The sequence below is a fragment of the Acipenser ruthenus genome, chromosome 33, assembly GCF_902713425.1.
Source record: "Acipenser ruthenus chromosome 33, fAciRut3.2 maternal haplotype, whole genome shotgun sequence".
NCBI classification, from domain to species: Eukaryota; Metazoa; Chordata; class Actinopteri; order Acipenseriformes; family Acipenseridae; genus Acipenser; species Acipenser ruthenus.
Window position 1 is genome coordinate 13,687,642 of NC_081221.1, and position 15,770 is coordinate 13,703,411.

Here is a 15,770-nt window from a genome sequence, read left to right on the forward strand (position 1 = left end):
TTTGACTTCATATTTTTACATCTTGTATACATTAGAAACTGGTGCCTAACATCCAGTACCTCATGTTTATAAGACAGTCTCTGTCTTAGTGGTCCCTCCCAAATATTTATAAATTCAATTTTCAAAAGCAGCTGCCTGCTCCATTCTGGACATGCTGGGAGAGGTGTGACTTTGCACTATAACCCCCGTGGCTATGTACTTGTAATGAATGCTGACCAATTTAGCAGCTTGTTTCTCCTGTGCGGTACAGAGAGGACTATCCATCTATGATCAGTAAAGGGAGCCACTATCTGACAGCTGCCATCAGGGCCTCACCAGACACAGAGAGTCTGGAGAAACACTGGGGTCAGGGAGGGGTGAGGGAGAGGGGCAGTGAGGGGCTGGGACACACTGTTCAACACATCCTGCTGTACACATGCAGCACACAGCCTGACAGGTATGCTGTACATCGCACAGGTGCACGGTGGTATAAAGGCATGCTATGGAAACGGCCGATGCTCATCATTCGTCTTCAATCATAAACCTGCATCCAGGCTTTCCACAAGCAGAACCCTGTCCTCTCTGTCTCAGCGTCAATAGAAGAATAAATAACTAGCGGGAGCAAGGACACCAAAGTGAAGACTACCAGCCCGACTTCCAGGACCAGGGCCCTTTCTGAAGCAAGTGCAGCAGGTAAAGAGAAAGGCAGGTTTTCTGAGATGAATTATGCAACTGCACAGTAACTGTAATGAACTGGTTCGGTCGCTATGCAAAGTCTATGTCATGTTTTAGGGCAGCAGTGTGGAGTAGTGGTTAGGGCTCTGGACTCTTGACCGGAGGGTTGTGGGTTCAATCCCAGGTGGGGGACACTGCTGCTGTACCCTTGAGCAAGGTACTTTACCTAGATTGCTTCAGTAAAAAACCCAACTGTATAAATGGGTAATTGTATGTAAAAATAATGTGATATCTTGTAACAATTAAGTCGCCCTGGATAAGGGCATCTGCTAAGAAATAAATAATAATAATGTTTAACTGTCTCGGGTCTCCTATATGCAAAGTCTATGTCATGGTTATTTGTTCTGTAACTTGCTGCCTCATCCCCAGGGATCTCAATGTCAGTATTATCCTGATTCACTTTGAAAATAAACAAATACATAAATACATAAATACATAAGCGATAAGCAACTAGCATGTAATGTATTAGCTGCTGTAAAGCTAAGATAATTGTAATTCCAAGTAGTTTCTTGGCAGCTTTTCTCTCTGATATTTGGTCTTTGTTTCAAACTCCAGCAGGACCCATTATCTTCTGGCTTTGTAAAATGATTGTGTAGCAGCTGGTTAAATTCAAGCACCTCTGACAGCGTGTGTGAAAGTTCATTATGTTCCTCCCTTTGCATGGCTTTAAACACTGGAACTTACCCATTTTTGAAGCTGGCTGTTGTCTCAATCTAAGCTGAGGTCTTGGAAAATCCCTGCTCCGTGTCTCACATCACACAGATACCTGCAACGCAAGAATGCAGGAGGTTAAGAAACAGTCCGTGTTTCATTTGAAAGGGGGTATGCAGGGACACACAACCACAATCTGCGTGTGCTTTTGACAGATTCTACTGAAGAAAGAACAAAGCACCACATACAATAACCGCGTCTGATGGGGCTCCATGCAGGAGCGATGTTCGTAGTGGAGGGTGCTGAAATAAGTGGCCTGCAGGGTGTGTAATTCACATCGCCCGACACCCGGGACAACAAGATTTGTGTGAGGGACAACAAGTTTTGCCATTGTACTTTGCACGTTGGACAAATAGTTTTTATTTATTTGTTTTTCCTGTGTTTGTTCTGTTGCTAGAAAAACACTCCGGGTTGATTTGTAGAAAGCTGCACAAGTTTCTGAAAACTGAATTGCGGAAGTCTAGCACCTACACACAAACCCACCCCTATCACATCTGATTGGCTAGCTGTGGAGGAAGCTGATCTTCTATTGGTTACAAAGAAACCCAGAAATGGCTGCCAAGAGAGCCTCTGGCAAGGAACAGACTAATCTTTTAAACTTAAGATATTATTTACATGTTTGTAAATTAGCAAATAAGTGATGCTGCTTTCTCAATACATGAACCTGACATTTAAATGCAGCAATCTAATAAAGGTCCCGGTGTCCCTACATTTCCCTCAAAATCTTTAAAAAGTCCCGGTTTTCAGCCATTTCATGTAGCACGACATACTCTAAATACTTTTTGTCAAAATAATGTAAGCTTTTAGTTTATGGCACCTGCAGTGAAAACAAAATACAATTAAAAAACAAGGTACCAGTGTAAGAACATTATTTTTATAAAGTGATTAACTGCCCAAATTGGTTCTGAATGTCTGTAACTGCATGAACCTACTGTGCCACTGAGCCTCTCGCTATATCACACCACATAAACCAGTGTTGCTAGAGCAGTGTATTCATATCAATGGACTAAACCACTGTATGCTTCTATTGCTAGAAAAATATACAGCAAGCACAAGCTTGTATAATGTACTGCATGCTGGTATTGTATTGATGGTGCTGATTCCAATGCAGTGACGTGGAACAGGAAATCAATAAACTGGAGCTGTGTTAAGGGGAATGATCTGATTAAACTTGCCGCTTCATTCCTGAAAAGTCAGTGATGTCAGTGTTGAGTTTGGAGCCAATTATTGTTAAACACTCACTGGTGTGTTTTTTTTTTTGCACTTGAGATGACCTACGTGGAAGAATGCATGGAATGTGGTGTGGAGTTCTGAGCTGGACGGAGCAGCGCTCCAGAGCTCCTCTAACGCTAGCAGTGTCTGTGTGTCACTTTAACAATACAGAATTCTTATTATTTACATGGCCCTTTGCAATGCTCCCTCGAAAGTCCTTTACCACAGAGCTACGAAACTCGACATGCACTGGTAAACAAGAGGAACTTCATACTACAGAGACACAACTTGTATGACCAGCCATAGTTACACCTGCAATACTAACCTGCCTGCTCCAAATGATCCACAGCATTCAAAGTGTTTGACCAAGCGAGTCTACTATGAGGTGCAAATGTTCTGGAATATTAGATTCAAAGCATTGGGTTGGAACTTAATTAGTCAAGAAAGAGAGAATTCAGCCAAGCCACAGTTTTTGGGGGGGTCTTTAAAATAATTTACTAACTCGCTCTTTTCTGTAATGGCGTCACAGAACCATTCAGAATCTCAAAAAGATGGCCCCTCCAATAGCAGAGCCCCAGTAAAACCATTCTAGGGAATTCACATACTTGTACTGGGTTGTGCTTAGCTGATGGGATGTGAGATTATTACTCTGTGCAGTAATAATCACACGAGGGATAGTGAAGTCTGAGCCCCTCATCACCCCTCTCCCTTCTCTGTGCAGTAATAATCACACGAGGGTTAGTGAAGTCTGAAACATGCCTGAAACATGTCTGGTTGTGCAACATTTTTTGACCAAAATCTAAGAATGGTTTGGCTTCCCAGGCCCTGGATTTGCAAAGGAAAAATGTCATCAAACATATCAGGAGCGTGTACTGTACGCACCCTGGAGAAAAACCTGTGCAGGTTTACTGGAGTCACCAATTCCAGCAACAAGGTACTTAATTAATGAACTTGCAAACTGGTTGGATCATGATCGCAAATGATCTAATTTCTTACTTTTCTTACCAGGTCAAATCTCACATCACCCATTTTAACTTGCAGCGTAAAATGGGTTTAATATTCAACAGCCAGCTAGTCTGGGTAACAAAGCACGGAATGCTAGTGACACCACAGCGCTGGAAATGTGTGCTAATCCTGGTATTCAATTTGCACCAGTGTGTTCCCTGAATCCTCTAAACTCAGATACAGTAAGGCAGGCCACTGCACACCAGTGCGACTCTTCCATACAAAACAGTGCAACTGCTTTCTGCGACACTCCTAAACCACACGACATATCAATAAAAATAAAGATATTTACAATACCCTTCCCCTCCTGCTTAACTGCAGAATATTCACTGTTGCATTGCTTTTGTTCCAAGGTAGAAACATGACTTTAATTCTTATTAAAATAACAGTGAGGTGGAGAGTAAAAAAAACATAAAAACTTCTGGAAAACTCAAATCTAACAGAGCACAACTAAAAAGCATCCATTTTTTTGTTTTTGGAAGCTAGTGTTGGCCCTGCTGTGCTTTCACTTTCGACACATCCTGTTAAAATAATCCACACTGCAAAATGCAAGCCTACCCTGCAGCGTGTATTTGAATAATCCTGATCCCTCAACTGCAGTTCAACAGGGCTCAGAAACCAACCCATGCAACCATTCAAACAGGAATTCTAAATGGCCAGATCTTAGTGGATATATTTTCCTGTTTCAGCAGATATTTTGTTTGTAAAAACATGGGGGGAGACAGGAAAGTACCCCCTAAACAAAGCCTTTTTATAGGAGCAGGGAAACGGCTCAACCCCTGGCAGCCTCTCACCTCTTGTGGAAAAGTATTCAGGCCAGTTGTTTTGCCCCTAGGCTCCAAACCAAAGCGGTAATCGGAAGGCAATATTCCCCACGCGTCTCCTGGTGCTGGTCAGTGGTATCCCTTGCCCATTGACATTGTCTTTAAAAGCACAGAGACATTAATGCCGCTAGCTGTTTATTAGCATTGCTTATGTTCTTGGGAATTCAGCTGCCACTGGGACTTGTAAACCAAAGGCAACCATCCATGCAATGGAAGCCATTACCCAGAACACAACGCAGCTGTAATGACCCAGGTGTAAAGCAGAGCTCCCCAAAACCTGTTCCCACCTGGGAAGGACCGCAACCCGGGTATGATCTTCCAGGAAAATCTGTTCCCGGTTTAAGATGCAAAGCGCCGTGTGTTTCAGTTCAAACGGAAATAACACTTTGCAATCATCTGGACCACATCTTGGAGTTTGGAGAAACCTCAAAGGAAAGCACTAAACAAATATTAACATGTTGTAATGTCATCCTGAAAAGAGTCGCAGCTTTTTTTATTATTCTGTTTGTGGCATCTGGAGCAGAAAATCCACTTCTTCTTAATAGCTGGCACAAATAGGATGCAGTTTGCAGAAACGTTCAGGTTTTTATTTCCTGCCTTTATTTTTATTTATATCTGTACCAAAGACACGCAGCAATATCATACACACCACAACGCAAGAAACGGATTTATCTTCTTTGGTATGCAGCGTTCAAACATTCTTTGGACTCTGGCCAATCTATTTCCCGAAGGACTACTGAAGTGAATGTAGTTTTATAACAAAAGTACTGAGCGCTTTCCGAATAGGAAAAGTTCTCCTTCAGAACTAGTCAAGGTGCAACAATAACTTCAAGGCATTTATGAAATCCATTTGTAATCGTCGACTTTAAAAAAAAAAAAAAATCAAAATAAAAACACCGAATGATTAGCTTCCGCAATTAGGGTTGCTAAATGCAAAGTTTCCCTTTTTTGTGCTTTGTAACACGACAAAAAAATCTTTAATTCGTCGTTTTTGGTTTTAATTAAACGATTCTTAAGCACTGTGCCGTGTTAAAACTCCAAGATGTGTTAATTTTGAAACAGATCCGGCTATGCACCACAAAAGGATGTTCTGTCTGGAGCAAAATGTCATTTCAAACCAGGGAAACGCTGCACATTTACTGCGCAGTCAAATAATCTAAATATCTATTAAATCCGATTGGGATACGTAGTTATCGCCATTACTTTAAAGAACACGAATATCCAAACAAATCAACTTTAATAACACTTCGCAAGAAACGTCTGAAATAAATGGTAGCTCCGTGACGTTACCAAGTTTCAAAATGACAGTTAATCCTGCTTGTTTTCATAGGTGCACAGGGAAACTATCCAGGTTACAGTGCGTTTAAACACAAAAAAAACTTCGAATATAATCCAAGACCGAGATGTTTTTGGAATCCACTATATAGCGCTATATTCCCGTAAAGTTTTCCAAAATCATTCCTCCTCCAGCTCTCCCTTAAAAATATCAAATCCGCCACAAGAAAGACGGCGCTCGGAGCTTGTCCGCTTCTTTATTTTGACAGGAGCGGGGGACTGGAACTCCGCTCGAAGTTGAGACGCGCCCTCTTTTTTTTTTTGAATGTTAGAATCCACAAAAATATATCGAATTGAGTTTTACTGTTTCTTTCGGGATATCGTTTTGCACAAACTAAACCGAATCTTCTCGTAGCAGCAAAATTTCCTGACAAAAATGCAGTCAGTCAGTCAGACCGGAACCCGTCCGTCAGCTTCCGAAAAAAAAAAAAAAAAATCAAGTCTGAGTTACTCATAAAAACGCAAACTGGACCCCAACTACTCAACAGCGCTCAAACCCAAACGTCTTTGTTCAAAGCAAAAATGGATTAGGTCTGTGTGCTGAATTATTAACTTAAAAAAAAAATGGATTATTTTAAAACGGCTCATTATCTTTCTAAACTCGGGCGCGCGCGCGGTCCCGCCGTTGGTTTCCAGCTGTAGGTCACGCGCTCGGTGCTCAGGGTCCCGCGCTTCATCTCGACAAGCTCCAGCGCATGCACGCACAAACCAGTGACGTTCTGGCAAACACGTGTTCTCAATATGCCGTGCTTCCTCACAGTGCTTGGGTGAATGCATCAGTGCAGACGGAGGAGTCGGAGTCTAGGGGTGTTATAATATTAGTAACAACAACTATCAGATTCGAGATCTACTTTATCGTTTCTAAGAGGTCCACAGTTTATGCAGTGCGATACCTTTTCAGACTGTGCTGTCCATTTGCAGACACTTGTGCACAAAACATTATGTTCGTTCTCAGTGGTGAATAGACGTCTTCTAGCAGGCAGTCCCATTGCTGAACCAGAATGCAACAGAACACGGCTGTAGATATCATTATTTCATATGAAGGACGTCAAGTCGCCTGTCGGTACTTGATGTGAATGTATATAGTCTTTTCCATGCCAGTCACGTGACACACCACACGTTTTCCTAGTGGCCGATCCAGTGTACAGCTGGGCTAAGCAATTTCGACCACATCTTCACAGCTTTAAGTAACTCGCGGGTTACCCCAGTCTGTCTGCATATGCATTAAACTGCTGCACAGTTTTGCTGGCTTCTTTCACAGCATGCTAGACCCGTTTAATCAACATAAAAACAGACTATTTATCTCCTGCTGTTCAGATCGTTATGTTAATCCCCAGGTACAGTGAGTGCCAGTAAAGAGCTTGGAAACACTTTACAGTGTCTGAATCTATATGCAGAACAGCAGGACCTTGTTGAATTGATCTGCACACTGCAGTATTGCATGGGATCCTGTTGAATTGATCTGCACACTGCAGTATTGCATGGGATCCTGTTGAATTGATCTACACACTGCAGTATTGCATGGGATCCTGTTGAATTGAATTGATCTGCACACTGCAGTATTGCATGGGATCCTGTTGAATTGATCTGCACACTGCAGTATTGCATGGGATCCTGTTGAATTGATCTGCACACTGCAGTATTGCATGGGATCCTGTTGAATTGAATTGATCTGCACACTGCAGTATTGCATGGGATCCTGTTGAATTGAATTGATCTGCACACTGCAGTATTGCATGGGATCCTGTTGAACTGAATTGATCTGCACACTGCAGTATTGCATGGGATCCTGTTGAATTGAATTGCTTTGCACACAGCAGTATTGCATGGGATCCTGTTGAAGTGAATTGATCTGCACACTGCAGTATTGCATGGGATCCTGTTGAATTGATCTGCACACTGCAGTATTGCATGGGATCCTGTTGAATTGAATTGCACACTGCAGTATTGCATGGGATCCTGTTGAATTGAATTGATCTGCACACTGCAGTATTGCATGGGATCCTGTTGAATTGAATTGATCTGCACACTGCAGTATTGCATGGGATCCTGTTGAATTGATCTGCACACTGCAGTATTGCATGGGATCCATTTGAATTGATTTGCACACAGCAGTATTGCAAAATACTGCCCGGGCCACAGCCTTCAGGGATCGCATGCCAGATGGCACCTTATACATCGTGAATCTCTGCAGCAGTGCCAACTGAAACACACGAGAGCTGCTTCAACTGGTTATTTGCCTCAGAGCGGTTGGAGAAATATACATTTTTTTTTAAGCGTGTTGAAACCAATCTGACAAACTCATCTACAGAGAGAGATCCCTGGGAAAGTGACACCGTATCAAAGGATAAACGCATTCCGCTCAAGCTCTTAGAAACAAGCAAGGCAGCAACATCCACCCCCACAGCAGCTGAATATTCAAAACCAGAGCGTTCAGTACGACGGGAGAGTAGCACATCATTTGAAATAGCAATGCAAAGTCTCACGAAAAGTGATTCCCAAGATAGTGAAACAAATCTGTGAACACATATACATGCAGCTGGTGTGACTCTCAGTAATGTATACCACCACCAACGTGTACACCACGTTTCATGAAAATTAGATATGCGTTTCTCCAGTATCGATACGTGTAAAACATTCAGATGCTTTCAAATATCCCCACGATCTTAAACTCTCAAAAACATAACTAAAGATAATACTAATTATCATCCCAATTAGATAAGCAGCTTCCAGATACACAGAGGAACGTGCTGTGTCACATGCTTGTCTCCAGGGATTTGATAATTGTGCTGGTAGGGTGTGGAGCACATCACCTCACAGGACTGAAGCTGTGACGATTCACACACAACTCGAGGGCGAAACTCAAATACTGTTATTATTATTTAAGAGACGCCTTTATCCAAGACGACTTACAGAGACTAGGGTGTGTGAACTATGCATCAGCTGCAGAGTCACTTACAATTACGTCTCACCCGAAAGACGGAGCACAAGGAGGTTAAGTGACTTGCTCAGGGTCACACAATGATTCAGTGGCTGAGGTGGGATTTGAACCGGGGACCTCCTGGTTACAAGCCCTTTTTACTGTTCTGTATTGATTTGATTTACTTTCAGTGTTTGAAACTCTTGTGGTGTAGCACCTCACTTACAAGAGTGTCCTGGAAGGTTTGGGGGTTTTGCACATTGTATCAGACAAGCAACAACAAACAAATATGAACTTACAGTCTGAAACATCCTTGACTTATGTTTGAATGTAGCATCCCTGCAGCACTTTTCAATGTGAACATGCAGCTTGCATGCTGTGAATCCTTGCGCCTGCACACTTACAGTTCCAGTGTTACAGACGCTTACTGATGCTTTATTCAGCATAAAACCAGATCAAATAGATGATAAAAGAAATGAACAAAAAGGGGGTCTGATTGACAAACAGCGCTACTGTACAGAGAGAATTGCAAATAGTGCTTTCACGTCCTCACAAGCTGCAGTGCCCTGTTTGACTATAAAAACAGTCTGTATGTTTACAGGGGTTTCACTCCTTTCATTTTTATTTGGCTTCTCGAGATACAACAGGCTGTAAATTATATTGAGAACCTTGAGTGTATGACAACGTGGCAAGCAGTTTTCACTGCGGCTAAAACAACTTTCAGGGAATGCAAAAATATGTTCCTGCTGATGCTTGTCTTGCCCTGTCTGGCTCGGCACTGTGTAAGGGTCCCAGCGAGCCCCAGCCCTGGTGTCAGCTAAGGGGCTGGATGTTGTCATAGACTCGGATCACGTCATGACAGTCGTTAAGCAGCTCCAGGAGTTTCGAGGCAGCTTCCAGCTCCGAGTCGGAGAGCTGCACCGAGCTGCAGGCCACAAACTCGGGCCCCGCGGACAGCGTCTGCACCCCCAGGGCCTGGAGCGCCTCGCGGACCAAGCGCAGAGACGACACATCACAGAGAAACTGAAACGAGAGCAGAGACACGCTGAGCAGCGGCACAACAGAGGCACCGGAACAGACCAGGGCTGCACGAAGCACTGAGAAACCAACAGTGCGAACCAACAAGACACATTCACTAAATAAACTCACACATCAATCAGACATCATTCAGAATGCCGGCTGCAATGAGCCAACATCTTTCTCTACTTAGTTTCTTACCAATTAAATCAGACAAACTTTTGATGCACGGTATTGTAGAGAGATACTTCAACTAACTTGAGTGCGTGTGAATGTTGCAATCCATGCAGTAGCGCAATACAGACAGACAGACAGACAGGCAGACAGACAGGAGAGGAGTGAACATCGCGACGGTTGCTCTGTTCTGACCTGCAGCAGGGGCCTCTCCTCCTCGTCCTCCATCTCTCTCACGTCCTCGGCTCCGACCTCGATGGCAAGCTCCAGCGCCCGGTCCAGCGGCACCTCCCCCGCCGACACCACCACCCCCTTCCGCTGGAAACTGTGCCGCGCCCCGTCACTCAGCGCCCCCCTGTGTGGAGGCAGAGAACAGCGTTGCACACAGTGTCTCACACACACACACAGGGGCACAGTGTCACACACACACACACACACACAGGGATTCACACACTGTCTGGTACTCAGTTTGAGTTACAGCACTGGCAGCTATACAAGGGCTTTTCAAAACTGCGATGAAGACTGGTGATGCTTTTGTCCAGCCCAGCAGATCCCTACCCATTCTTGTTGAGGATGTGTTTGATCTCCTGGTGGGATCGCGTGTTGTTGTCGGTCAGGATCTCGATGAGCAGCGACGAGCCCCCGGGACCCCTCGCCTCATACAGAGCGTACGAAGAGGCCTTGGACTTGTCCTGGAACACAGAGGCAGGGACGAGGTTAACAGGGCTCCCTATGCAGGTCTTGAAATAGATGAATACACCACACTGTACACGACACTGTAGGAACCTGTTAAAAACCTGTTCATTACAAGATGAGATTTCCTAACTTTCTTTATTTTCAATGTACACATTTTTTCAGTACCAATCAATAACTTTGAATTGAATTATATATCAAGGTATATTTTATATAAAACTAGGCGATTTGACCTGAAATGACCAAATCCGACCAGATGCAACCTGCTGGATAACGGACCATGACGGCAGAACCGGTCCGCTGGCCAATGCCAGTCAGTAATCCAGCAGCTAATGCACACAGCAGAGGGGTTTGTTGCTATTATAAACTGTGTGTCTGTGTGCCTGTGTGTGACAGTGTGACTGTGTGTGTGAGTGTCTGTGTGTGTGACAGTGTGACTGTGTGTGTGAGTGTCTGTGTGTGTGACAGTGTGACTGTGTGTGTGAGTGTCTGTGTGTGTGACAGTGTGACTGTGTGTGTGAGTGTCTGTGTGTGTGACAGTGTGACTGTGTGTGTGAGTGTCTGTGTGTGTGACAGTGTGACTGTGTGTGTGTGTGTGAGTGTCTGTGTGTGTGACAGTGTGACTGTGTGTGTGAGTGTCTGTGTGTGTGACAGTGTGACTGTGTGTGTGAGTGTCTGTGTGTGTGACAGTGTGACTGTGTGTGTGCGAGTGTCTGTTTGTGTGTGTTTATGTATGAAGATATTTGCAATGTGTTCTTTTTAAAAGCAGCAATCCCCCTGACTGAGATTCGGCTGCTGGAAGCCCAGCAGACCAGTCCACTCACCGCTCCCTTCATCGCAGCCTCGATGGATGCTTTCGGCATGTTCACACCTCGGCACTGTTCAATGATGTTTCCCAGCTGGGTGTTGAAGTCTGGGTTCGCTCCTCCTTCTGCACAGACGCACAAGGGATCAGAGACAAGAGCAGGCATTTAAAAACACAGTCCCAGCATCGATACTGAAAGATCAAAGTGCAAAAAGGAGAAATTTAGAGCTGGAGACAACAAAATCGGAAGGGACACAAAACTGTTTCCATCAAGGCTACACAGAAACAATAACTTCCTAAACAACAACAATGTAATTCATGAAGCAATGCAGTCATTACAAAGGCTCCTTGACCTCGCACAGCATGTCGGAGCATCATGGCGAGCTTCATGAACACGCGGCTCCTGGCCGAGTCCTTGGGTCCCTTGATGTGCTTCACTTTGGACCACTTGTTGTGTCCAGCCAGAGCGAGGGGGCTGCAGTGCAGGGAGCAGCGAGGCTGGGTCCAGCTCGGCCAGGGGAGACGGGTCCCAGCCAGGAGAGAGGGTGTGAGAGAGGCAGAGAGGCGGTTCCCCAGCAGCATACAGGGCAGGAGCTGCTGCCGACATCGGAGACCCAGCCCTCGGACAGCTAGGGCAGCCATCTGCGCAGGAACTCAGTCTGTCACTGTGCCTGGAAACAAACAAGCAGGCTGTTAATCTGAATGGGAAGACTCTGTGATGCTGTTTCATCGTCCACCTCCCCCTTTGGGTTGTAGAATCTTTATGCCTTTTCAACTTGATTTATTCCGGACACTGCAGGCTGGGATAAAACAAGATACACGACAGAGCAGCAAACATACGGACTGCAGAATTCTGAAGAATCTTCTAGAACCGTCGCTCTACGAAGGCAAGAACGCACCAGCATGGAATCGACCGCACTGGGTTAGAGAACAGCGGACTAGGAATGTGAGATTCTTTAGCATTAAACACGCAGAAACCTGGACTGTTTTTAAATAGCCTTTCATGTAATCTACAAGTATTCTGTATTCAGCAGAATGGATGAATGTGGTAACTGTGTGTATGTGTTTGCATCACTCAGCTGTAACTGTCTGTCTGTGTGTGTGTGTTTGCATCACTCAGCTGTAACTGTCTGTCTGTGTGTGTGTGTTTGCATCACTCAGCTGTAACTGTCTGTCTGTGTGTGTGTGTTTGTATCACTCAGCTGTAACTGTCTGTCTGTCTGTCTGTATGTATGTGTTTGCTTCACTCAGCTGTAACTGTCTGTCTGTCTGTCTGTCTGTATGTGTTTGCTGCAGTCAGCTTCCATGCAGTGCAGTACTAGTGTTTTTGCAGTAGTGATTTTTTTTGTAAGGGTTAATGTATTACATTCAATTATAGAAATGGAATTACATTAAAAATGTTCAGCAATCATCACACACAATGAAACGTACCAATATTTATGTACCAATATAGTCAAATATAGTCATATTATCTCATATATCATCTCTTTTTTTATATTCCCACACTAAACGCATTTCTCGCGAAGGTCATGACCGGTCACGTCACAGCATTGCTTTTGCAATAAGACGCAAACGAGCACATATCATCCCGCGTGTGCCTCGGTTACAAACAGCCGTTCGTCTTGTTTTAAAATCCTCTAATAGTGTAGAAATATACTTACTTTCACCAACAGCAAACCCCAAACGCTGTTTCTGTGCCATTTACAGCTTCCGGTTACCGGGTTCAGTAAAAAAAAAGTCCTCCCGGGAAACGTTTGCCGATGTTTTTGTTCCTACGCCTGTTTTCAGTGAACACGTTGTTATCAGAGATCAGCTGTCGCGTTTGTTTTGCCTGTCCTTTGTGCGAAATCTCGTATTTCCTCCGAGTCACAGACATTTGTTTTATCATATAAACAAACAACAAAAAAAAACGGATGCAGTCCAATCATCATAAACGTCACTGTTTTGTTTAATAATATGAAGTATTAATACTTCCTGGTTAAATCCAACAGAAATGTGGCTTCTAATACGAGCAAAAAGCAACACGGGTAACCATAAATATAATAATTTGTGAGTATTCAAATTTCTCTGGAGTGAAATGCTTTATTATAGCGGAATGTACCGTATCTCTCACGCCCTCTAGTGGATGTGTGAAGTGCTACATTACATAAGAACATAAAAACATGAGAAAGCTTCAGATATAATTTCATTTGCTTTTCGTATTTCCCTGATCAGTATTTGCATTTTATCACAGTCACATGCACATGCACAGATATATTCTTTGTAATGTGTTGTAACGCATTGCCTTCAGAGAGGAGCCCCGTACATTTAATGTCATTAAAAACACACGCATTTAAAAGCAATATATAACAGAATATGTGTGAAAAAAATCCACATCGAAAAAAGCGTACTGTAGAAAAATAAATAAATAAATAAAAATAGCAGTACCGCAGTACCGCCAAAGAGCTTTGTTGAAGTTAGTCTCGTATCAGGCATCATTGCTTCCGATAAGATGTGTTTCCTTCAATACTGCACGTTTGAGACGTGCATAGCACATGGAATGCTATGGAAGTATTATGTATAAGTCCTTTAAATGAAGGAGTTATGCATCAGTTCGTTTGCATATCAACCCTGGAGAGAATGCCACCCTGTTTGAATGTCCTGTAAACCCTGAGGTAGTTCCCTGTTTCTCCCACATGGTGGTGCTACAGCATATCAATAATTCTCATTCTTCCTTTTGAACCCCAGCCAGGTTGCAAAGTATCAGCTTGGATGGACAGAGTTTCATTCTACAAGTAAAATTACATAGGAAGTGCAAGCACAGCTACCTGACAGTAAGACATGCAAACTGAGAACTTCCTTCAACCTAATATAATACCAGATCAGATCAAAACATCTGCTTCCTTCCAAACGGCTCATCTGCACACAGGACCTGCTTGTAAAGGAGATCTCGTTTGCTATGTTAGCATGCAGAAGGAATCAGTGCTTTTAGAAGTGATTGATTTGAATTGGAAATAAAAGCACAGAGTGAGAGGAATCCCATTTAAAACTGACCTGATACCAGCTCTGCTTCCCAGCTGGTTTACATGCAGATCATATAGATTCCTCAAGCAGGCAGCTTGAATGCAATGAGATTGCTCATATAAGCGAGGTAACTGCGATCACACCAGTGGAGACATGTAGCTGCAGCAGCCCTTCCTCCACAGAACAGGGGTGAATACTGCCTGTGAATCCAGCTCTGTCTCCAACCAGAGAGGCGGCCCCTGAGGTAGCTTGTCTCTGTGGCTCACTGGGTGACACAGTGCCTTGCCACACTGGCCAGAACAGAGACACAGGCTTTTAAATCAGCTGCTCTAGTAAATGAAAGCAAATCTGAAAGAGCCTTCTGTGTTCCCAGGGCTGGAAGAAAAACGGTCTCTTCGGCTTTCTGGGAAAAGAAAGACTTTGATCTGAGGGACAAAACCAGTGACAAGCCGAGAACAACAACTGACTCTTTGATGTGAAAGAGCTGAGGTATCTCTCTCTCTCTCTCTCTCTCTCTCTCTCTCTCTCTCTCTCTCTCTCTCTCTCTCTCTCTCTCCCTCTCTTTTTTTACATCCCTCTCAAATTCAAAGGTGATTTATTGGCATGGCAACATTAGTAGTATTGCCAAAGAAGTCACAAAGTCCATTATACAATATAAACATCATGAGCATTAACACAAGTAAATACATGAAAAGGAATAATCAAATAAAGAAGAATGTAAAACTGAACACTTTCCAGTCAGTGTTCACTGTGTGTCCCTCGGGCTGTGACGACAAGTACATACATATATACTGGGCAGCCAGTCAGGGCTTTGTGGTGGTAGGAGTTTGTGTCGCTGTGGTCTCAGTTTGAATTGAGAAGTGCTGCAGTGTCTCTGTGTCTCTCTCGTTTGCATTGAGAGGTGCTGCAGTGTCTCTGTGTCTCTGTGTCTCTCTCGTTTGCATTGAGAGGTGCTGCAGTGTCTCTGTGTCTCTGTGTCTCTCTCGTTTGCATTGAGAGGTGCTGCAGTGTCTCTGTGTCTCTCTCGTTTGCATTGAGAGGTGCTGCAGTGTCTCTGTGTCTCTCTCGTTTGAATTGAGAAGTGCTGCAGTGTCTCTGTGTCTCTCTCGTTTGCATTGAGAGGTTCTGCAGTGTCTCTGTGTCTCTGTGTCTCTCTCGATTGCATTGAGAGGTGCTGCAGTGTCTCTGTGTCTTTCTCGTTTGCATTGAGAGGTGCTGCAGTGTCTCTGTGTCTCTGTGTCTTTCTCGTTTGCATTGAGAGGTGCTGCAGTGTCTCTGTGTCTCTCTCGTTTGCATTGAGAGGTGCTGCAGTGTCTCTGTGTCTCTCTCGTTTGCATTGAGAGGTGCTGCAGTGTCT

The 15,770-nt window shown here is 43.9% G+C and overlaps 2 protein-coding genes across 2 annotated transcripts in view; both read right to left on the bottom strand.

The window, feature by feature from the left end:
* The window catches only part of LOC117416421 (mitogen-activated protein kinase kinase kinase 3), a 33,675-nt gene extending 26,409 nt beyond the window's left edge, over nt 1–7,266 (bottom strand). The window contains exons 1-2 of the mRNA XM_034027469.3: nt 4,437–7,266; nt 1,399–1,480 (exon numbers count right to left, since the gene is read on the bottom strand). Of these exons, the coding sequence (XP_033883360.1) occupies nt 1,399–1,402 (4 nt within the window). The 5' untranslated portion in view covers nt 1,403–1,480; nt 4,437–7,266. The remainder of the gene's footprint in view (nt 1–1,398; nt 1,481–4,436) is intronic.
* Nucleotides 7,267–9,135: 1,869 nt separating this feature from the next.
* On the bottom strand, nt 9,136–13,384 carry LOC117416419 (translational activator of cytochrome c oxidase 1-like). Its single transcript, XM_034027465.3, has 6 exons — nt 13,072–13,384; nt 11,764–12,081; nt 11,430–11,536; nt 10,471–10,604; nt 10,108–10,267; nt 9,136–9,744 (listed from the first exon to the last, which is right to left on the bottom strand). The coding sequence occupies exons 2-6, from the start codon at nt 12,050–12,052 to the stop codon at nt 9,535–9,537; spliced, it is 900 nt and encodes a 299-aa protein (XP_033883356.2). The 5' UTR covers nt 12,053–12,081; nt 13,072–13,384; the 3' UTR covers nt 9,136–9,534.
* Nucleotides 13,385–15,770: the final 2,386 nt, after the last annotated feature.